This window comes from Fukomys damarensis, unplaced genomic scaffold, assembly GCF_012274545.1.
Source record: "Fukomys damarensis isolate Sample0158 unplaced genomic scaffold, DMR_v1.0_HiC HiC_scaffold_11, whole genome shotgun sequence".
Lineage (NCBI taxonomy): Eukaryota > Metazoa > Chordata > Mammalia > Rodentia > Bathyergidae > Fukomys > Fukomys damarensis.
Window position 1 is genome coordinate 11,018,037 of NW_022900923.1, and position 24,261 is coordinate 11,042,297.

At 36.2% G+C, this 24,261-nt stretch overlaps 1 protein-coding gene across 1 annotated transcript in view; it reads left to right on the plus strand.

Annotated features, from left to right (window-relative positions):
• Positions 1–24,261, plus strand: part of Desi2 (desumoylating isopeptidase 2) — a 43,255-nt gene that overhangs the window by 10,542 nt on the left and 8,452 nt on the right. Inside the window, exons 3-4 of the mRNA XM_010642615.2 lie at positions 20,856–20,928; positions 23,595–23,688. Of these exons, the coding sequence (XP_010640917.2) occupies positions 20,856–20,928; positions 23,595–23,688 (167 nt within the window). The remainder of the gene's footprint in view (positions 1–20,855; positions 20,929–23,594; positions 23,689–24,261) is intronic.

The following is a 24,261-nucleotide window of genomic DNA, read 5'->3' on the forward strand; positions in this document are numbered from 1 at the left end:
ATACATACATACACACACACACACACACAAGCCCCTGTTTCCATCCTCAGCCCATGAGGGGGTAGAGGGGTTAGTCTAGATGTTTTTGAGATATTTTAAAAATATTTTTAACTTAAAATCAGTATACCCTGAGTAAAATAAATTACCTTCCATGATGTGGGTGGGCCTCATTCAACCAATTGAAGGCCTTAGCAGAAAAGACTGAAGGCCCCCAAAGAAGTAATTCTGTCTCCAGATAATCTACTGCAGTATGAACTCTCCCCCAGGTCCACAGCCTGTATGCCTCTTCTACAAATTTCACAGTTGCCTTTTTCCCCAGTCTAAGCTAATTCCTTAAAGTCATTTCTTTCTTCTTCTCTTCATTTGGGTTAGATTCTACAGTGACCATGATAATCACTCCCTCTGTCATACTTGACCAGCAACTCTAGTTAAAAGCAGCTATCTACTCTCTGCCTCAACAGCTAAATGCATTTAGAGAAAACATACAGCCATACTGGGTGATCTCCAAGATTGTGACATAAATCCTGAAGGCCTGAAATGCTGTCCGGCAGTGCTTTCTTAGTCCTTTGGTCCGTTGATTTTCCCCACTCTCAAAGACAACTACAAGATTTCTTACTCTCTTCCCATTCCTCACCTTACACTATGAAATGACCTCATAGCTTATTTTGCTGAAGGAGGGAGCAAAAATAACAGAAGAGCGTTTTCTTATCCTTTTACCACCACTGCTCTCACAATCTCTCTTGCCCACTTGTCCATCTCCGTCTGGGGTCAAACCTTCCACTGTAGACTGGATCCCATCTCTCCTGCCTGTCAGGGTTTACTTCTCTCAGAATGGTCAGCACTGTATTCTCCCTCATCAGTTTACCCCTCTCTCTACCATGTCATCCCATTCAGTAAGTGAATATGCTGTGCTTTCCATTCCTGTAACCAAGGAGACTCATGATATAGGTTAATATTATTTACCGTCCACCATGCTTTCTAGACTAGCAAAAAAGAGAGCAAAACCTGTGTTGTATTTTAATCCCTTTCATTCTGATCCATTGTTCTTTTTATCTGTGGATATCAGATAATAATGCAGCAGCATAGTTTCTTTTTAGTTTCTCACTATACAGTGATATAAGGGCAGAGACTCCTTTTCATCATCACGACTTGTTGCACAGTAAATTGCTTTAAAATGGTCAGTTGACCTGCATGAAGTTCCTCTAGGACTTGGCATTGAGAAACAGCTTCTTTCCCCACTATGTCTTGTTTGTTGCTGCTGCTGGGAGGACAAAATTCTACTTATCATTTGATCCATTTAACTCTGTTCAGAGTTCTGACTATAAATCTTGTTTCTCTTTAGTTTCCAATGCTGCTTATTAACTACTACTGTACTTTTGCTGGTGGCCACCAGTAATGGCTTCTGTCATCTCTGCCTTTTTTCTTTTGAGAGGAGGTCTCACCATGTTTCCCAGGCTGCTGATCTCAAATTCTTGGGCTAAAAGCAGTCCTCCTGTCTCAGCCTCCTGGGGATAATCAACACAGGCTTCTCTGCTATTCTAAAGGGTCCCAGCCTATTAGGTGGCATGTGGGAACCCTACACTAGGAAGGGGCAGCAAGAGACTATACTGGACCTTTCCTTTGGTCAAACCTGCTATCTGGAATGTGCTACAAGAGGTTGCGTAATATCGTTCTTTCTCCTTATAGTCTTGCCTGGAATTGGGATGTGTGATCTTGGAGAAGTTACTTTAATTTCCTGTGCCTATTTCTCTTAAATGGGAATAATAACGGTATGTAGTTATGGAGTTGTTGTAGGGATAAATCATTGTAGTAAAATGCGTAGAATTATAACTGGTATGTGCTAAACACTAAAGTGTTAGCTGTTGTTATTTTTAGAGTTATTTTAAGCTAAGTGAGCTGCCATTTGTATGCTTTTAGCAGTTGCAGCACCTAACCTAGTACAGTAACTGATGTTTAGAATTTCCTCACTTTAAGGAGTGTTACACTGCAGAGAACTGTGCTATCCATATTGAAGCAGTAAAAGGATTCTTTTACGTTTGACATTTGCTTCAAAAGCTCTTAATATATGTATAAAATTAGGGTTCATTGAGAGTTATAAATTTTTAAATTTAACATGTGGAGGTTGTAAAAAGAAAACAGCCTGAGATTGGTTTGTATGTCATAACCTAATTATGATTTCTAGCTTTTTGCCCAGTAAGTTAGAAGGACTACTAAATACCACTAAATAAAGAATTTAATGTGTCCATTATCTGTAGCACTTCCTAATGCAGTTTTCTATGTTAGCCTACTGAATGGTGTAAAAAGAGTTATGTGAATAGAGTACATTTGAAATTCTAGTTTCCAAAAGGAATGTGTCCTCTAGATTTTTCCTTTCCTTCAAATTTAGGATTTTATTACCATCCCAAAATAAAGTTTCTACATTACTTAAATTAGCAACAAGCTGAGCATGTTATGTGATGATGAGGCAAATAGTAGGTGATGCTGATTTCCTTTTGCAGTTCTTACAATGGTACACGAGGTGCCACCATAATGTCACATTTTAGGGAAAGTGATGAAGCAATCTCCATCCTGTTCTGAAGTTGTGCAAGACCACATAAAGAAAACCAAGGACACAAGGTTTTTGTTAGGAAATAGAGTTGTTTGACAGAAAAAGCAGTAGGTGAAAGTCCAAAACTCCAGGCTTTAACAGCTTAGCTACTCACTGTATGACCTCAGGTCAGTTACTTGTCTGAACGTCATAACATAATTTACATAGTTTACACTGTTATCATTGTGAAAGAATAAGTGAAAATACATTATCTGGAATGGCATTCCAGAAATGTTACTAATTTATATGTGTACATGTTTCTGTTTTAACCCTTAGAAATTATTTACATTCATAATGCATTCCTTATGGACACAGACTGAATTACTACTCATCCTTATATCTCTTGCTTAGCACATCCCTGACAATATAGGAGGCATACATGTATCTTGTAAAGTCAAAGTTGGATTGTTTGTAACGTTGGTATAAGTGGATATTTAAAGTGAGATTTAATCTGAGACACAGTTTAGGGGACCCTTCTATAATGATATTTATTATTTATCACACTCATTATACACATAACTAAAACCACATGTTCAGAAAATACCTTCCGTGACTTCTAATAAGTTCTGTTCCATTACATTTCATATAGTTAAAATAATGTAGGTGTAACCCACTTCTGGATTCACGAATGAGTTGCAACCTGCAGTTCAAAAAAAAAAATATCTCCAGAGCCAGGGATTTAGCTCAGTGGTTCCACCACCTGCCTCGCAAGTAGAAAGTCCTGAGTTCGATCCCTGGGTACCAAAAAACAAACAAACAAAACACCTCTCCAAGGCAAGCTCTATGAGAACAAGGACTTTGTCATGTTGCAGTGCTTGGCACATAGTAGGGGTTCAGTAAGTACTCATTGAATGAGTGAAAGAATGGAGAATTTCTTATTTTTAGGTCATATTTGAGAACAGAATGTTACTCAACGGTACCTGTATTGCGCCCCACAAGACCCTGGGTTCAATCCCAGCACCAAGAAGGAAAAAAAAGAACAGGATAAGCAGAAAATATTATATCCTTTTTGCTGTGTTTTAGCTTTTTAGTATTTGAGTGGTCTGCAAGGTGTAATACAGTGCACTAAGCAAAGGAGAATACATAATTTAAATAAGGCTGTCTCTAGCCTCATGCAGTTTAGAGCATAATCCAGTTAAATACAAGGCCTTAAAAGAAGTTTCAAGATTTCTCAAGGTATTGATACCAGCCATAGACATAACTGGAATATGAGATATGATCAAAAAATATGCTGAATGCTTACATTAAAAACAATTCACAGTGAAAGACAAATTCCATTAATCTCCCTCAAAATACTCTCCCTTTCTTCAAATATACCGTTGTTCTTGCCATTTTCTGAAGCAGTTGTGGAAATCATCTCTTGGAATGTCTAGATGCACTGTCCTGACTGCCTTAGTGTCCTGAATCAATTCAAAATGTTTGGCTTTGGGGAAAGCCAGCAGTAGCACTGTATCAGATCTAGTCAATAAGGGGGATGAGGACACACCATATTTTTGCAAGCTTGCCTCTCTGTTGGATGGCGTTCCAGTAGCATTCACCATATTTTTTATTACTTCTAGTAGAGACATGAAAGAGGAGTTGTAGAACTGTTTCAGAAAGTGGCAAGAACAACGGAATGTGTTTAAAGTAAGGGGAAGGATTTTTGAAGAGGGGTAGTAGTACAAGTGCGTTTTTTACTGTAATATGTTTTTAAAAACTTTCTCCATGTGTCTTGATTTGCCAAGAACTTCATTCTTGGCCCTGACCAAAAATTGACAGTACCTTGCCCCATCTCTGTATCATCACTAGAGAGTCAAGTACTGGGTTATATAAACTAGAGTTAGTCTTAAAAATATTCAGGGAACATTTGATTAGACATTTTAAAAATCTGTTCTTTAAGCAGCTTAACAGTAACAATTCACAGCAATCCTGGATCTGGCTTGTTGTGGACACTAAGTATTAGATTCTTTGACAAACACGACAATTTTTATTTTAAAATTACTTTGATAAAGTGGAAAAAACTTTAGCTCTATCTAAAATATATAACACCCCACTTCCTTAATTTTAGGCTACTGTACACACTGACTGATGAGACAGTGTGTAGGAACTTTTAAGAGTCAAAGTACAATTCTTAAGATTAGCCTTCAAAGTTATCTTTCTTAATTTTAGTCTACTGTACACACTGACTGATGAGACTGTGTAGGAGCTTTTAAGAGTCAAAGTACAATTCTTAAGGTTAGCCTTCAAAGTTATCAGTAGGCTTGGGACTTGAGAGTAAAACAGAGTGCAAGCTGAATAATTATACTAAAACATGTAAACTGGAACTGCCCTCAGCAAATTAGGAAATATGGTGCCCTACATTTAGTATGTGTTTGGCTACATTCTCAAAAGGAGAAAAGGGATAAACTTTGCAAAGCGTATGCAAAACTTAAAATACTATTAAGTAAAAAGTTACAAGCAAATCTTAGAAATACAGTACTTTCAAGCTTTTGACTACTGAAAGTTATTAGTAATATATAAAAACATTATAATGAAGATGTTTATATATAGTTTTTTTAACCCCTAAGATTTAATGAGTGGTGTCCTAATTGTTTATGATTTCATTTAAAAAGAGATACTAGAATATCTCAGTCAGTGAGTTTTTATGACTGATCTTACTAGTCCAGTCCAGAGGCACTATAGATATATTTAACATGACATGTTAAATAGCCTTTGCTGTAAGAGTATCTTGGATTCATTCCAGTGGTACCAAAAAGACCTCATGAGCTAGTTTAGTAGTAAATATCAAGGGCAGTTTTATACGAGACAGGAGTATAGCAATTTATTAACCCACAATCTCCATTGTTCACAATTTATTTGAGGCTTTTTAAGTGAATAATTGAAATACCTTCTGTTTCCTAAATACCCCTTTTAGGGATACAAATCAAACACTTGTTTTAATACATTGAAGATCTAACATAAACACTAACTCTGGTTCTAGTTTTTTGAGAGAAGCAATCATACTTTATACTTAAATTATTTACTTTTTATAGAAGTCAGGCCCACGCCCTAAGTGATTATATTAAGTGTTTTAAGTTCCAGAGGTAGCATTTATCATGGTTGCTTTCAAGCTGGAAGCATAAAATTTTATTAAATTGATAAGACAAATCATTGACTAAAATGAAGTTTAATGAAAGTTTTCTATCAAAACATGACAGTAATACAGCACATTCAGTTCACTTATGTGTACAATGCTTTAAAATAATGAATAGCGATATGAAGGCCAATTTTTTTGATACTAAGGAAAGATTGAAACAAAATAATTTGTTTACTTATGTATTTATTGCCTTCCCACATACTTTTTCCATGAATTGCTTCCTCTCCTAATAATACCTTAGAATGCTTTTTAAAAGCCTTCTAGATTTCGGTGACACAGATTGTTAGCAGAGGAGGTAAAATATATGGTAATGGTCTTTCATTGGCTTTCTTCTATATACTTAACATTTCCATGGATGTTAGGATGTACAGGACTGTAAGATCCTAGAAGTGAGAAAATGGTTCTCCAGTCATCCACTTATGTCCCTCACAGGTACAGGCATCTTACAAAACTTTGCCTTACTTACAGAGGCCTTGTACTCAGATCTGCTTCTGAAGAATATAAATAATTTTTGTAGGAGTCTTAAAGTAGAGCCAAATTAACTCTGTCATTGTTTGCTATTCAGGTTACTGAGTCAGCACCCTTGGTAGTTTGACATGAACTCCCAAAGATTCTTGAAAATTCTAGGAACTGACAGATAATCAGACTGATCTGCTCATTTACAACCTTTTCCAGTGTGTAGAACAAAAATATTAGAGGAGAATCATATTGTCAGATATATCAGCTAGTACTTCTAATGTTTAAATATGTGTGCTATGGGTCAAGCACTCTTCTAAGTCCTTTATACAAGTTAATTCATTTACCTGTCACAGAGCACCTTGTCTTCTACATAAGGACATCACAGGGTGGGTAGAGAGGTAAAATAGCTTTCCCTGGGTCGTATAACTAGTAAATACTAAAAGCAGAATTAGAACCAAGGTGTTAGGACTCCAGGAGTCTAATTTAGACTGAATTTTTGAGACAGATTGAATACTTTAAAAAGTTATCAAATGTACATGAAGTAAACAAAGTGAAACATCCAGATCCTCTCTCATTGCATTCTTTGTACTGCAATTAAATGCTTTGTGTTGTAATACTTGGATAATTTTTTTTAATCCAAGCAATAGTCTCTGATTGATTCAAATTAATAGAAGTGTCCTTGTGATGTAAACTAGAGTAGAGGAACATCGTGGGCTTCCTAGTTTGACCCTCAGGGAAACAGATGCTTAGATTAAACTGACCAGAAGATGGGTGGTTGACAAGGGGAGATTGTGGTGACTCCTCTGTTGTTTCAAGGTTTGAGAGAGACCGTTTTGTGGTAGCCTCTGGCTGGTTTCTTTGTTTTCCTTTGGTGTGTTATGGGTTTGAAAAGAATCAGAATATAAACTAACATTCCAATGAAAACATCTGATTTCTCATATACCTAAGGGTTTATGTAGTTTTTGGCACTGGGTAAGCTCTGACTATGGAGCCACCTTTAGTGGATCTGCTCCTGATGTCTCAAGTCACTGCGTGCTTTCACAGCACTGCCATAGTATGATAAATGTTCTCTGCACATTTGGCCCACAGTACCTGCGTGTGTAACTTCCTCCCACTCGTGTCATTTTATATAACTCTTCATGCCACCTTCAGTAGTTGTCTCAGAATAACAGTTCTTAAACTAATCTGCTAACACTAATTGCCCTCATACACTTGGACCATACTATAGAAGTAAAAATGATCTTTCTCATTCAAGTAAAAAGCCAGCTTCTAAGACTGTTTGGACAAAATATCCCAGAGTATTCATTTTCCCAAGTCTGTGTTTTAAAACTTTAGGCGTCTGCCACTATTGAGACAACAAAACCAATAAAGACATATCCAACACAAATTAGCAGGAATCTTGCTAACATCCAGTCGTATCTAGTTCAGCAGCTTGTTTTGTTTGTTTTTCATGGATACGTGTTGTTGGCCATGATTTCATTTTGCATATTTATATTTTCTGTTAGAATAATTACAAGCTCTGGTTTGTACATAGATCAGTGTTACATGGTACAAAAGCATGAATTTACACATAGTCTGAGAAACTCCCTGAGTTTTATAGGGAGATTTTTTTTCTCAACACATGATATGTGAATTAAATTTTTCTGGTAGTAATTTTTAAAGGTAAAACAAAAAATGGAAAACATTAAAGAAAATTATAAAATGCAACTGATAATTTCACAAATCTTAAACTATAAGAAGATAATTATTTTAGCATAAATAGCTATTAATAATTAATCATCGGGCCAGGGATTTAGCTCAGTGGTTCCGCCACCTGCTTTGCAAGCACAAGGACCCGAGTTCGATCCCCGGTACCAAAAAAAAGAAAAAAACAATTAATCATTGTGTTATCACAGGGAGTTTCACGAGGGAAATCATTCAGTAAAGGCTCAGTCCTCATCTGCTTTTTATTTGTTCACAGTTATCTCATTAAATCTCCACTTAAAATAGGCATCATCCATATTGTCTGCATAGCTTTGGCAGGGCTTAGAGGCAGAAGGACTCAATAAGGCATGCTGACCTTGAATTAAACTCAAGTCTTCCACAGGCAGCCTGCCCAGTGTAAAAAAATTGAGCCTTCCAGGCGTGTTCTCTAATAATAGATTGAGGGAGCCTACCTAACAGGAGCAGGAACATTTGGAGGGCATTTCTGTCTCTGACCAACTCTCCCTGGAAGGGCTATCCTCTTTTCTTTTGAATCTATTCAGAAAAATAATCACACCAAAGAAAAGCATCTTACTACTTTTGCAGAGTAAATTCTAACAATTTCTTCAGAAATTGTGCTGCTATGTACGTGTGAAGAGCTGACTGACCAAAATACATATTTTAGAATTGTTTTTTCTTGCTGTTATTGAATATGACTTTTTATATCCTGTTTTCCTTTTGATGAAAAGTACATGTTTTGTTATGTTTTGTTTTTTAAGACAGGGTCTCACTATGTAGTTGAGACTGACCTGGAGCTCACTGTGTTAGCCCAGGCTGGTCTTGAACTCACAGCGATCCTCCTGCCTCAGCCTCCGGAGTTCTGGGATCACAGGTGTGTACCTCCACACCCGGCCAAGCACATGTTTTTTGAAGTCATCTAGTTAGAACTATAAATGCAATATGTAGTTTAAGTAATTTAGTGTTTTTTTATTGGCAATATAGAATTTAAAAAACTAATTGGTTTTGTATTATTAGAAAAAGTTTTATGGTACCTAGTACTTTTGTTTTTTCACTTTTTTCCTCATGAGAATCCCACATCCATAATTTATATGTAGGTGGTCATCTAATCCAGAACATGTCATTAATTGCCTGTCTGCATTATCAGGCAGTTTCCTCCTGTAAACGTCATAGAGTGTACTTAAACCTAAATGGTATAGGTCAATCACTCAACATGGCCTGCTTTTTGATGCTAGGCATCAAACCCAGGGCCCTGTGCATGCTAGTGGTATAGTCAAGAGGTAAGGGAAACACGCATGTATGTGGGAGACTCCTGCCATGTAACACAGCATCTGGTTTTCTGGTAAGCTTTTTTCTTTTACATAAGTAGGAGGAGTAAAACCATAAGCCAGTACCAGTAATTTATTATCAAATATTATGTGTCACTGAACAGGGTCCCAGGTTCACTGACTCGTATCACAGAAACAGAATTTTCAAGAAATATCAGTAAGAGACATAAAGGCAGAAATTTAAAATACACACCAAAACACAGGCCCTTAAGAAAGCTCAAGAAAAATCACTGTGTGATCTAGAGCTGGTTGTATTTACAGGGCTTGGGATGGCTTCAAGATGGGTGATCTAGGGTGTGTATTCCTACTATTACAGCCGTCTCAGCTCCCCCCAAATCACATCACAAAAATGTCCAAATTAAAGAAGTCTTTTTTAATAGCTGCCGACCAAGGATGAGTTCGCACTCCCATCCTTGTTACCCATTAAACGGGGAAGCCCAATTTCTAAAGGGAAAACCACACAATAGAATGCCATTATCTCATCTTTGAGCAAGCACAGGGGTACAGAAGCAAATTGCAAGTTAGATTAAAATCCACTTTTTGGGATCTGGCAGGAAATTCCTATCCTTGTGGTTAGGGCTACAGTAAAACATGTTCTGTCCTTTGTTCTTAACCACTAGACAAGCTATGTCCTGTCCTTTGATCTCAACCACAAGGTAAGCTATGTGCTGGTTAACATCACTTTGAAGAAGCAGTCCAGGAGGAAAAGGGAAAAAGTTCAAGCACAGGCTGTTGGGTGGGTTTCTGGTTAACTAACTTCACTACTGTCTGGCATGTCAGACATCTGGTGCACTATTTCAGAATGTGAGCCATATACAAGAGTTTACAGGTGAGATAGTCTGCCCACTAATATTGTTCCTTTATTCCTGTACCGGGAATCAAACTTGAGACCTTGCACTTGCCAGCCGGGTGTGGCACTACTGAGCTACATCCCTACACACACACACACACACACGCACACACATACTGATGTTCTTTGAGAGTAGAGGTCTGTGGGAGGAAGTATAATTTATAGGACTTACATTGTGTCTTTAAGACCCTTAAGAAATTGGGTTTTGTTTTGTTTAGTTTTGTTTTGTTTTTAATGAATTTCCTGGAAGGGAAGAAATACTGAATAGCTTTTGTGTTCTGAAGCTGCATTTTATTAAAAGTACAATTTTTTTTTGGTTGGGGTTTTTTTTGGGGGGTGGGGGTTTGAGACAGGGTTTCACTTTGTAGTTGAGACTGAACTGGAACTCACTATGTAGCCCAGGGTAGTCTCGAACTAACAGTGATCCTCCTGCCTCAGCCTCCCAAGTGCTGGGGTTACAGGTGTGAGCCACCACGCCCGGCGTAAAAATACAATTTTAAGATTTCACTTTTCCTTGTCTCCTTTCTGCCTATCTTTATTTCATCTATCCTTCCTTCATTATGTGCTATGAATAATTTTATGTGCTAACAGCAACACAGGGAGTTTGTTTATATCAGCATTGTTGTAAACACATGAGTAATGGGTTGCACTACAATCTTGGTTATCACTAGGATATGACTAGGCAATAGGAATTTTTCATCTTTTTTTTGTTTTTGGGTTTTTTATCTTTACTAAATTTATTGGTACATTTTAGGTATACAATACAGTTACATTCATCATTGGGATCTTGTACCTTTACATGACTTACCTTGGTTCTTATTTTTCCCCATTCCCCAGCCCTCCTTCAGCCCCTCCACCCCTCCCTGTTTACAAAGACATTGTTGCCGTGTTTTTCCTTTTCACATATTTTTTCTTTTCCCTTTTTACCTTTCCCCTACCCCTCCCACTTCCTTTACTTTCAGACCTTTTCTTCCTATTACCAAACATCAATTATACATTTTTATCCTTGTTTACACTTTTACTTTTTCACACCAGAGAAACTATTCGGTATTTACACATGTGTGACTTACTAATTTCACTTAAGAGTATGGCCTCAATGTGCATCCACTTAGCTACAAATCTCTAGTTTCTTATTCTTTATGGCAGAGTAGTACTCCATTTTATATTTTTTAAAAACACACATCTTTATCCAGTCTCCAGTTAATGGGCAGTTGGGCTGTTTCTAGATTTTAGCTATTACAAACTGTGCCGCTATAAACATGGGTGAGCATATATCGCTGTGGTATGATTCTTTTAATTTTGGGGGGACGATACCCCACAGAGGAATAGCTGGGTCAAATGGGACCTCTAATCCTAGTTGTTGAAGTATCTTCATATTGATTTCCACAGTGGTTGCACCAGTCTGCACTCCCTCCGACACTGGAGAAGGGTTCCTTTCTCCCCACAGTCCTGCCAGCATTTGTTATTGGTTGATTTCTTGACAGCAGCCATTCTTACTGGGGTGAGATGGAATCTCAGTGTTTGCATCTGCATGTCTTGAATGACCAGGGATGTTGAACATTTTTTAATATGATTATCTGCTGCTTTTACCTCTGTGTTTGAGAAATGTCTATTCATTTCAGGTGCCCATTTTTGAATTGGGTCTTTATATTTGGGGGGTCAGATTTTTTTTTGAGTTTTTTATATATTCTAGATAGTAGACCTTTGAGAAACAGCTGGTAAAAATTTTTTCCCACATTGTGGGTTATCTCTTAGCTCTGCTTGTGATTTCTCTGGCAGTGCAGAAACTTTTTAAAAAGATGAGATCCCAGTTGATTCTTTGTGCTAGTTCCCATGCTACTGAGGATTTGTTCATAAAGTCTTTTCCTATGCCAATATCCTCAAAAGTTCTACCTAACTTATCTTCCAGCAAGTTTAGTGTTTCTGTTTTAATATTTATATCTTTAATCCACTTATATTTTAGTTTAGTGCATGGTGAAAGATAATGATCTAGTTTTAATCTTTGACAAGTTGAAATCCAGCTTTTCCAACACCATTTATTAAAGAGGCTGGCTGTCTTTTCTCCACTGAGGGTATTTGGCTCCTTTGTCAAAGATGAGGTAGCTGAGTATGTCAGGAGTTGTTTCTGCATCTTCTAATCTGTTCCACTGATCCTCGGGTCTGTTTCTTTGCCAGTACCATGCTGTTTTTATCACAGTGGCTTTGTAGTGTTGTTTCAAGTTGGGGATTTTGATACCCCCTGCCATGTCTCTGTTGCCTAGAATTGCTTTTGCTATTCCAGATCTCTTCTGATTCCAAATGAATTTTTGGATTGTTTTCTGTATGGTCATTTTCACTGTATTGATTCTTCCTACCCAGGGACAAGGGATGTCTTTCCATTTTCTTATATCCTCTTCAGTCTCTTTTTTCAGAGTGTTGTAGTTCTCAATGTAGAGGTCTTTTGTTTCCTATTTTGTTAGATTGATTCTTAGATATTTCATTTTTTTTAGTTGCTATTGTGAAAGGGATTATTTCCCTAATTTCACTTTCAATGAGTCTGTTATTTGTGTACAAGAAGGCTATTGATTTTTGGGTATTTACCTTGTATCCACCTACTCTACTGAATTTGTCAAGCCTAGAAGTCTTTTGGCAGAGTTTTTTGGGTCTTCTCTGTAGAGTATCATATCATCAGCAAATAATGACATTTTCATGTCTTCCTTTCCTATCTTTATTGCTTTTATTTCTTTCTCTTGGCTAATGCTGTGGCTAATGTTTCCAAAACTATATTGAACAGGAATGGTGATGGTGGATATCCTTGTCTTGTTTCTGATTTTAGTGTAAAGGTTTTCAGTTTTTGACCATTTAGTATGATGTTGACTGTTGGCTTTTCATAGATAGCCTTTATCAAGTTGAGATGAAGACCATCTATTCCAATTTTCTGCAGCATTTTTATCATGAAGGGGTGTTGAATTTTGTCAAATGCTTTTTCTTCTATTGAGATGATCATATGGTTTTTGTCTTTGATTCTGTTAATATAGTGTGTTGCATTTATTGATTTACATATGTTGAACCATCCTTGCATACCTGGGATAAATCTGACTTGGTCAGGGTGTATGATCTTGATGACCCTCTGTATTCTGTTTGCCAGTATCTTATTGAGGATTTTTGCATCTGTGTTCGTTAGGGAGATTGGACTATAATTCTCATTTTTGGTTGAGTCTTTCCCTGGCTTTAGAGTCAAAGTAGCACTTGCTTCCAGGAATGAATTTGGAAGTATTATTTCTCTTTCAATTTTATTGAAAAGTTTAAAGAGTAGTGGCAGTAGTTCTTCTCTAAATGTCTTATACAATTCAGCAGTGAATCCATTAGGACCTGGGCTTTTCTTTGTTGGTAAATTTTTAATTATATTTTCAATCTCACTGGTTGTAATTGGGGTGTTTAGAATTTTTATATCTTCATTTAAGTTTGGAATCATTATATGAGGTCTGTCTATTCTTTTTTTTTTTAATAAATTGAATATTGCATCTGAAGGGAAATTTATCCTTGGTCTCAAAGTATAGCATATATAAAATGTTCACTTAGTTAAATTTGTTTTCCAGCTTTAAGCTATTCTGCTGTTTGTTACAAGTTAAAAGAGCCTTTACGTCAATTACTGCTGTCCTTTTTTTATTAATAATTTCACTGAGTTATTACCCACCTGTTTGTAAATGTATAGTTCAGTGGATTTTAGTATATTCACAGTTACAGAGCTATCATCACCACAAATAACTTTAGACAAATATCACCCCAGTAAGAAAATCCATACTCATTAATCACTTCTTTGTTGAGGGGGGTGTAATTAGAACTTCCCTGTGAGCTATATCCCCAGCCCCTGTTTTATTTTGAGACAAGGTCTCACTAAGTTGCTGAGTTTCCCAGGTTGGGCTGGAACTTGCAATTAATTCTCCTGCCTCAGCCTCCCAGATTGCTGAAATTACAGACCTACCCCACCAGACCTGGCTTTCAGTCACTCTTTATATTCCCCCAAACTTCCCAGTTATAGGCAACCACCAAACTACTTTCTATCCTTATGGATTTACTTATTCAGGGCATTTCATATAAATAGAGTCATATCATATAAAGAGGCTTTTTTCACTGTCCTTTCAGTGCTTTTTGTTGAGAAATACTATTGTATTGTATGTAGATGTGTCACATTTATCCATTCATCAATTACTGAATAATTTTCACTCTGGTTATCAAAAGAAATGCTGCTGTGAACAACTGATTGCAAGTTTTTTTGTGACTGTATATATTTTCATTTCTGTGATACATGCATAGAAATGAAATTGCTAGGTTTATATGGTAACCCATTTTGAGGAATTTTAAGCAGCTATACCATATTATATCCCACCCTGAAGTTTGAGGTTCAGTTTCTCCACATGCTTTCCAATACTTTATGTTATCTGCCTCTTATTATAGTCATGTGAGTGCATGGGATACCTGATGGTGAGTTTGATTTGTATATATTAGGTCAAATTTTTAATTGTTTGTCTTGTTCTTGAATTGTAAAATTTACAAATTCTAAGTCCCTTATAAGATAAATGATTTGCTCATATTTTCTTTCACTGTATGCATTGCCTTTTCATTTTTTAAAGCTCAAACATTTTTAATTTTGCTGACATCCAATTTTAACTATTTTTTGTTTGTTTGTTTGTGGTTCAGGGGATTGAAACCAGGGCTTTTGACATGCTAGGGAAGCACTCTGCCAGTGACCTCCTACACACTCAGCCCTTAATGTTTTTCTTTTGTTGCTTATGGTTTTAGTATCAAATCTAAGAAACCGCTGCTTAATCCCAGATTATTTGTGATATATTATAGTTCAAGCTTTTGCATTTTTTAGGATTCATTTTGAGTTCATTTTTGCGCACGCAAATGAATGGGCTTGGAGTCCTACTTCATAAATACATTAACCCTAATTCTGACCTTTATGCTTTTTGCGTACACATTGTTATACTTCTTACCTTTATCCCTAGGTTTAATTTTTATGCACTTGTAATTGTAATTGTTTTAATTTCATTTTGGGGTTGTTTACTGAAAATGTATAAAAATAGTTGATTCCTTTGTTTTGTTTTACATTGATCCTGTGTACCTTGCATCCTTGTTGGACTTCTTAATTTTAATAGTTTTTAGTGGATTCTTTAGTGGGTATATGAGATCCCATAATCTACAAGTGGAGATAACTTATTTTTTCCAGTCTAGATGTTTTTCCTCTCTCCCCTCTCCTCCCCTCTCTCCCCTTCTCCCTTCTCCTCCCTCCCTTTCCCTCCCGTTTCCCTGGCTAGAATCTCTATCACATGTTTAATAGAATTAGAGCATTTTTCTCTTATTCCTGATCTTAAAAGGAAAGCATTTACTCTTTGGGCATTAAATATGATGTTAACTATGAGAGTTTCCAAATATGCCTTTTATCAAGCTGTTGATATTTCCTATTCCTAGTTTTTTAATTTATCATGAGAGGATGTTGGATTTTATCAAATGCTGTTCCACAACTATTGAGATGTGGGTTATTAAATTAATTGATTTTTTATATTAAATCCCCCTTCCATGTCTGGGATAAATCTCACTTGATCATGATATATGTATAAATAATGAGATTTCTCAACTGGAAAAAGCCATTTGAATCCTAAAAGTTGACTGCCAAGGAAACTAATGACTGGAAAAAGACTAACAGAATTTGTATGTAAACTAACATACTTTGTGGTATATTCTGCTTTTTTAATGTGAAAAAAAAAAGTAGAGAGTAGAATAGCAAGGAACTTAGAGAGATCTCACTTCTTTACAGAGGCGAAGGCCTAGATTATTCTGTTTAGTTCCTCCTAACTTAATATGAAAAAATTTAAGCCTTCAAAGAAGAACTGAAAGAGGACTACAGTCTGTGTACCCTTCACTTAGACGAACCAGTTTTTAACATCTTGCCACTTTTGTTCCCTTCTATTCTCATAGAAAGTAAGTCACAAGCATAGCCTTCACCCCTACTTTAGTGTGTATTTGTTTAAAAATATTCTCTATCAAACCACAGTACTGTGATCACATTTGGTAAATTTTAATTACTACAGTGTCATCTAATATGTATCTTATATTCATATTTCCCTCAACTGTCAATACTGTCCTTTATAGGTTTTTAAAACCTATGATCTAGTCAAGCTTTATTCATTACATTTTCTTTAAGAATACACATCCTTCTTTTACTTTCTTTTGATTTTTTTGTTGCTGACAGTTTGAAAAAGATCAAGCTATTTTTCTTGTAGAATGTCCCACTGTGTTCAAACTTAGCTGTTTCTTTCTTTGTGATTATATTGTTTTACACATTTGACAAGAAAACAAAGGAAATACAACCTTTGTGTTTTAATGTGTTCAGAGGCACATTGCATCAGTTTATCCAGCTATGGATGATAGTCACCTTAGTCATTTGGATAAGGTGATATTTGCCATATTTTTCCCATTTTTAAAGGTTTTTTTTCTTTTACTTATTAGGGTAAATGGGAAGAGGTGGCTACATTGAAACTATACATAATCTCCAACCATCTTTCTTCCAGTGCTTTGTTAATCATGATCTTTGCTTGAATCTGCTGAGGACTGCAAAATGATTAGCCAATTCTCTACTTATGTTTACATTTTTTAGCTTACTTTATTCCGTAAAGAAGAACTTTTTTAAATATTGTAGACATGGAAAATATCTTTTTATTCGATACTCTATAGCCAATAGTATTGTCTTTAGTTTTTGATGTTCAAATGTTCCTGGCAGAAGGCCCTTCAAGTCTCATTCTGTGTCATTTTGACATGTATCTAACAGGTGGTTCCCCACTCGGGATAATTCAGCTTAGTAAGCTCTTAACTTTACCATGGTACAGAAGCAATGTGCATTCAATAGAAATTACACTTGGGATTGTGAATTTTGGCCTTTTTCCTGGCTACTTTCTAAAGATGCTGGACAGCAGCAGCAAACTATACTTCCCAGTCAGCCATAGGAACAGGGAGAAGCAACCAGTGCTCTGTATTAATTACTGCACTGTGTTGCTAAGCTGTAATGGTCAGTAGGCTTGGTGTATTTGGTGCATTTTCATATGAGTGTCAGGAGTTGAGATGCATTTCTGATTCTTTACCTTAAAATAATACTTGCCTAATTGTAAAAATAATACCTGCTATAACATTTAAGAAAGAATCTTGAAATACAAAGTTAAAAATGATTCTTTTATATTCTCCACTCCCGCTATAACCCTGTTTTTAGTCCCCTCCCCCAAATTAACAGTTTGCTTTTGGCCTTACTTTTATTGTCTTTGGTGGATCCTAATACAGATAATGTAGGCATGTATTGAAACATTACAGTGAATGCTTTAAACATTTTAAAATGTACTGCAGTAAAATACACATTGCTATTAATCCCCCTCAGAATACTCCTCCTTATTTTAAACACACTTATTCCATCATTCTTTCTACCTTCTGAAGAGTTCTGGAAGTCATCTTTTGTGTCTTTAGTTGTACCGTCATGGCTACGTCAGTGCCCTGAATTGATTCAAAGCATTTACTTTTCATGGTCATTTTGATTTTGGGGAAGATCTAGAATTCACACAGTGCTAGATCTGGTGAATATGTGGATGAGGATGTATTGTGATGTTTTGGCTTTTGTTATGTTTTGGGTACCAGCAATTGAACTCAGGGCCTTGTGCTTGCAAGGCAGGTGTGGTGCCACTGAGCTACATCCTCGACCCCACAGTGAGGTTTTTATCAGCCTGCCTTTCCATTGGATGGTGCTCAGTAACAACATTTACCTTTTTTTTTTTTTTTTTTAAGACAATCTCACTATAATTCAGACTGGCCTTGAACTTACTATGTAGACCTCAAACTCACAGCAGTCCTCCTGCCTCAGCCTCCTGAGTGCTGAGATTACAGGCATGTACCACCATGCCCAGGTAGCAGTCACCAAATTTTTGACCCTGTCTCCTAAACACATAAAAGAGAATTTCCAGAATCACTTCAGAAAGTGGCAAGAGTAAAGGCTGTGTTCAACAAAACAAGGGAACATTTTCAGGAGGATTTATGCATTCCTGCTAGCTTGAACCACCAGTGATGCATGCAGGAGCACACCATCAGGCAGCATGGGACAGTCACGATGAATGTACAACCCGCCCGATGGGGCAGGTACACACATAGGGCCCCACTGCTAATGTGTTAATGCATCTTTTACTGTAGTAGGCATATTTACTGTATATTTTTATCACTCTGTGTTATAACTTAGTTTTTTATGTGGTTTTTTTAAAGCCCTTATATATTCTTTCTTTTTGGTAACTATATGACAGTTTGTCTTAGGTACCTTTCTCATTGGCTGAGACAAAATACCTGGCACCCAAAGTTAAGGAGGAAAGGTTTATTTTGGCTCACAGTGGTAGAGGTTTCAGTCCATAATTGGCTGGTTCCAAAGCAGGGTGGGATGGCAGAGGGGCATCACAGGAGAAACCTTTCATGGCAGACAGAAGGTAGCGAAACAACAAAGGAGGGAAGAAGCAAGTCCAGGTGACCCTAACAGCTGTTTTTTTGCCCCTTTCATATTCTATCTAGGCTACCAGTCTTCAGGCCAGACCAATCAGTAGGCTGATTTAGTAATCACACCTTTAATCCTACCATCACACTCTAAATGCAGCCACCTCTGAAAAAGCCCCACCTGTGACTCCATGAAGCTTTGTGGGGAGGGGAGGTCATCTAGACACAAACTATAACATAGTTCATAATAAGGATTTACCATAATGTCTTCAACCATTCCCCTACTGATACTTAGATTATCTCAAGTTCTTCAGTATAATGAACAACTACATTTAATATTCTATTCTAGAAAACGTTTTTGCATTTGTACAAGTATTTGTATAGAATAGAGTTTAAGGAGTAGAATGATTAAGTAGCTATCATTCATCTTTACCAACTATTGACATTATTTTTTTTAAAAACCTAAAGTTCACGTAAATGAGTTTTGAAACATAGGGATTAATGACTGTTCCCTTCATTTCAGTCTGGTTTTAGTGGCACCCTCTTCCTTCCTCCGGTCTTTGTCTCTGTCTCCGGTGGGGTTTTATATACAGGTGTACCTGGGTGTTTGAACTTTGGCTGCCCAAACTCTGCAGTTAAATATATTTGGGATGGGTGGGGACTTATCTCGGTGCTGCTGCCTGCCTCGCAAGCACAAGGTCCTTAGTTCGATCCCCAGTATCAAAAATACATTTTTTAAAAATTTATATTTGGGTAGATATTTCATGGACTCTTGCTATATAATTCATGCTATACTCCATCCCAAATTACATTGAATAAGATTTTTTTAAAGTATCCTTTGTTTTCCTCACTTGCCCTCCAAGTTCTGACTGTCCAAAACAAGAAACCCACAAGGCTCAGATACAGAATGACACTTGAAGTTTCATACCAGTCATTGTTATATGTATTATACATTTTTTCTCACATTTATCTTTTGATCTTTTTATGTAGTTTATACAATAAAAAGGATATACATGTTTATGTTAAGTATCTATTCATGTCCTAAAAGTTCCAAGGGTTTTTACTTTCCTTAAGTTGACTCTTCATTTAAGATTTTTTTCCTGATTTTTTTTTTATTGTATATACAATTATTTTTAGATATGCTAGAATTTTGGGATACATTATTTTTATACACTGCAAATTTTTCAACATGCTTTCAGTGTTTCCTTTGTTTATACCTTTATCATATATCAAGCATCAGTTTCATAACGTTCTGAGTTTAAATTGTTATGAATATTTTGATTCCTAGTTGAGAAAGTCCTTTGTCATTTGTTAAATATTTCTTATTATTTCTTAATTTTACTTCTAGATACATGGGGCAGGGGGACAATATCCATTTATGCTTCCTCCAGCAGTGCCTATGTCCATTTTTCCAAATGGGAAATAAGCTGACTAGGTGTCTGGAGCCAACATTTCTATGCTGAATAAACCTAAAAGAAAAAACATGATGAATCTGACCACTAACCTAGGAGAATCACTGAGTTTGTAACACTGCTGGAGCCTAGGGTTGGCTCTGACCAGTTGGCTTGGTGTCCTGTTACCTATGTACATCCACCCTCCCACCTCCCACCTCCCACTGCTTCTTGTTCGCCCGCCCTTTCTCCATTCAGTTATTTGGGGAATTTTCTTTTGTTCCTAAAGACCGGGTTCAGATGTTGCCTTTTCTGGGAAGTTTTTCTTCATGCTAACAGTTCTAACCTCTGTGCTTCTTATTATTTATTCCTGTGTATTATCATTAATAAACTTAAAGCTGAACCAGTATGTATATCATATATACCATATATATCATATGTATATATATGACACATCATATATATATATCACATATATCATATATATATATTGCCATAAATATTTGTTGAAAAAGAATAAAATATCCTTACCCTTCGGAGAGCTCACCAGACAATGAAAGCAAAAGTTTAAAAAAAATAGATCCAAAAGCAGACCTGATGTATATTGTTTTTGTTTTTTTTTTTTAATCACTAACAGAAGAGCTTTGCTTTTGTATAAATTTGTTGCCACCCTGACCAGACTTATGTTTTATTGCTTACTGCCTAAGCCTTAAGTTATGTTTATGTGCTGGACTCAAATTGAGACATTTGTTTTGACACAGGAAGACATCCCAGATGAAATGCTGCACAAGCAAAGACAAGGATTCATTGTTACCCAGAGTTTCAAACTCTGAAGGGAAAATACCAAGAAATGGGATTAGGTGCTTCATGTAGTATGAATCTGACTTGTAAATGAATGAATAATATGAGTCTTTTTTTCCTCCCTTAGTACTGGATGAATGAATACACCTCATCCATTGGAATTGGAGTTTTTCATTCAGGAATTGAAGTGTATGGTAGAGGTACGTGTATACACAGTTTGTACTTTCTGAAGATTTTGCGCATTAAAGGAATTGCAAAATTAGAACTATAGCTCTTTTTTAACCACTTCCATATGTTATTGCAGAAAGTAGGAAAAACTTTCCCCATTATTTGTTTATACTGTTTTGGTAAAATGCCCAAAATAGAATATGGAGAAAAGTACTCCAAATACAAGAGTGCGCATTCATTTCACTCTTTCATTCTAAATTCTCTGTCTTTAAAAAACGTTTGTCTTTTGCAGTTGCACCCTGTGATAGTTTGTGGTGCTCTAATGTATATTAGAGTTCTTTAAAAATGACCATTTTGATTGGAAAGGGATTGGTACTAGAGAGTGTCAAACTTGAAATACCAATTTCCTGAGGGAATTTCAGTAATAAATTTGGTTTTTGTACACTTATAAGTATGTATTTATATACTCTAAAAGTATCACTGAGCAAATCCTGCCTTTGATTACATGTAGCATTTTGCACAAGAATGATGGCCTTTGTTTTGAAAGCAGCCCTTTTCATTCTTATCTTCATTATGAGAAACACAACTGGAGCCACTCAAACCAAACACCTGTTTTCTGCTGCTCTTTCCTGTGTTCTGGTTCCAATTCTTGGTGCAAAATGATCTTCTTATATCAGTTTGAATCTTGTATCTTAAACCTACCTTAGAACAGAAATGCCTTTATTTACATCAACTAGGCAGTTTTTTTGGCCACTTAAAATATGATTGCAGTTCACTCAGGGTTACCCCTGAAGACTACATACCAACTTTAGGTAAAATAAAGAAAACACTCATTTACTTACATGTTAAATGTGTCGTATGGTTTTTATACTGTATGTCTCTCCCACCCCCACCCCACCCGTTCTGAAGATGGGCCTTGGCCTTTCGCTGCTAAGCTGGTGCTCTGCCACTGAACTACATCCCCAGACCTCATTCACATGTGTGCTCCACATTAGTGGATTTAGTTTAGCAAAATAAAACAAATCCTGACTATAAAGATCTACCATGTAAGCTTTATTTTACTTGAAAGGCCACACCTACCCAAGTAATCCCAAGAAGCATTGAGTGGCATTGAGTGCAAGTTGAAGTGGTTAGTGTGGCTGTGATTATAGTCTGTGGGTTTGCTTTCTTTATTAGTCTGACTTCTGCCAAATTTCTGTATTACTTTTTAACTTGAATATGGATGGTGTGTAACAGTTTTTAAAATGTCATTAAATTTGAGCCACATGATTATGCTGTGAAGTACAATAAAGCATGTGGCATTTTCTTCTTTTTTCAAATGAAGAAACTGAAGCCCACAATCCTATTGGTGATAACCAGTAGAACTGGGATTTGGACCCAAAGGTTTTTGGTTTTGTTTCGTTTCGTTTCGTTTTTGGGAGTACTGAGGATTGTAGGCTCTCCCACTGAGCTCCATCTGTACCAAACTTTTTTTTCCTGAAGCAGAGTCTCACGAATTGCTAAATTGGCCAGACCAGGTTTGAACTTGCATTTCCTTTGCCTCGCGCTCCCAGAGTGCTGGGATTACAGAAGTGTGTCACCATGCCTGGCTCTGTGATGCAGCGCTCTTGTGTGCTAATCCATTGCCCTGTGACCCCCGAGTCATTGATTCCTTCATAAAATGATTCAGGAATAAGTAGAAGCATGATTTTAAACATGATTTAAAAGTCTGTGTAAACTCACCAAAACTAGGACCAAATGGATTCTTGGAAGTGAATGATAACCTCTTGTATGAAACTGTATCTGTCTTTCCTTATATAAAGTTAAAAATTCAAGTATGATTTTTCCATGTCTAATGATTATCTAAAATATTTTTATAAATTCTGTCATTAAAATATTTAATATTTATATTTCAAAATTGAATACTAAACACTTCTCATCTATGTTGGTTTTTTTCTGGGAAGACTGATTCAAAAGTAAACTTTAGAGTCTTCATTTCTTTCCTATGCATTGTTTTAAGACCTTTTAAGATTATATTTAATAAATCTTAAATATTTAATGAGACTTAGGCTCCTTAATACCTAAGTGAGATTACATGAATTATAGCCAGAAACTTTAGTTCCTTCCTGATTTGAAATCATTCTCCGTTTTTGTTCTGGATGAATTTATATCAGAAAAGCTAGACATAAATGCACTGTAATATAAAGATGCTTTCCTAGGTAAGAGATTTACTGTGTAGAATTGTGGGGGGAGGGGCGCTTGTTAATTTTAGAGGTTACTTTTTTCTTGAATGAAGGGAATTTATTGTTTTGTGTTTGATAATGTTGTCCTTTAAAAATCAACAATATTTACTCAAGGTACCATGAATACTCAATGTCATTCCAGTATCCATGGAAGTGGCAGTTTGAAAAGTACCAAAACACAAAGCTGACCACCAGACAGACTTCACCTTTGAGCGTTAGTCACTCTCCTCTTGCCAATGTAAGCAAATACAGTATAGCAGTCAAGATTACCTTAGGGTGTCATCCTTTATTCAAGTTTCAAATCTTTTGTGACAATTGTTCTACCCTGGTAATAACTAAATGAGATGTTTGTGAAAGCATTTTATAAACTGAAAAATATTTAGATGGTATCATTATCTTCATTTATCAAAGCTACTTCAGCATTTGGCTAAATTTTATGTAATAAATACTAAAAATCATGAGTTTTCTCTTTTCAGAATTTGCTTATGGTGGCCATCCTTACCCTTTTTCTGGAATATTTGAAATTTCCCCAGGAAATGCTTCTGAACTAGGAGAAACATTTAAATTTAAGTAAGTAGGGAGGATAATTTTTGTTACACTGTCTTAGGTGCCAAAGCTTGTTTTTCAGGCATACAAAATTCATTCTGTAGGTTTAAGTTAAAATGTTTAAGTTATAGCTGCTGACACTGTTTTTAAATCTATTTGTTATGTAAAGATGGGAATCCAAATCAATTATCTGATAACTATTTATTCAGGACCTATATAAGTTATTATATTTTTAAGGTATTTTTATCTTTATTTAACTCAGATTCTATTTCAGGAAACTTTCCTATCTAATAACATACAATCCCTAACCCCCAGGCGCCTATGGGGAGGGGGGTAACCTACCTACCAGTATTAAGAATCTCTTCCTTTTCTCAATGAACACTTTATAAATTTGAAATAACCAAACAGTTGATCAACCTGGGCGCTGTTGTTAAGATACAGGTATTCCATGTAATGATAAACCTACAATGTGTGGATGTGGATGTTCCCTGGAGCCTGAAAATCATCAGAGAAAATCTAAATGTTAGGAAATTTCCATTCCTTAATCAAGGTTTCTATTTAAAGTATTCTTTTTTTTTTTTTTTTTTTTTTTGTTCC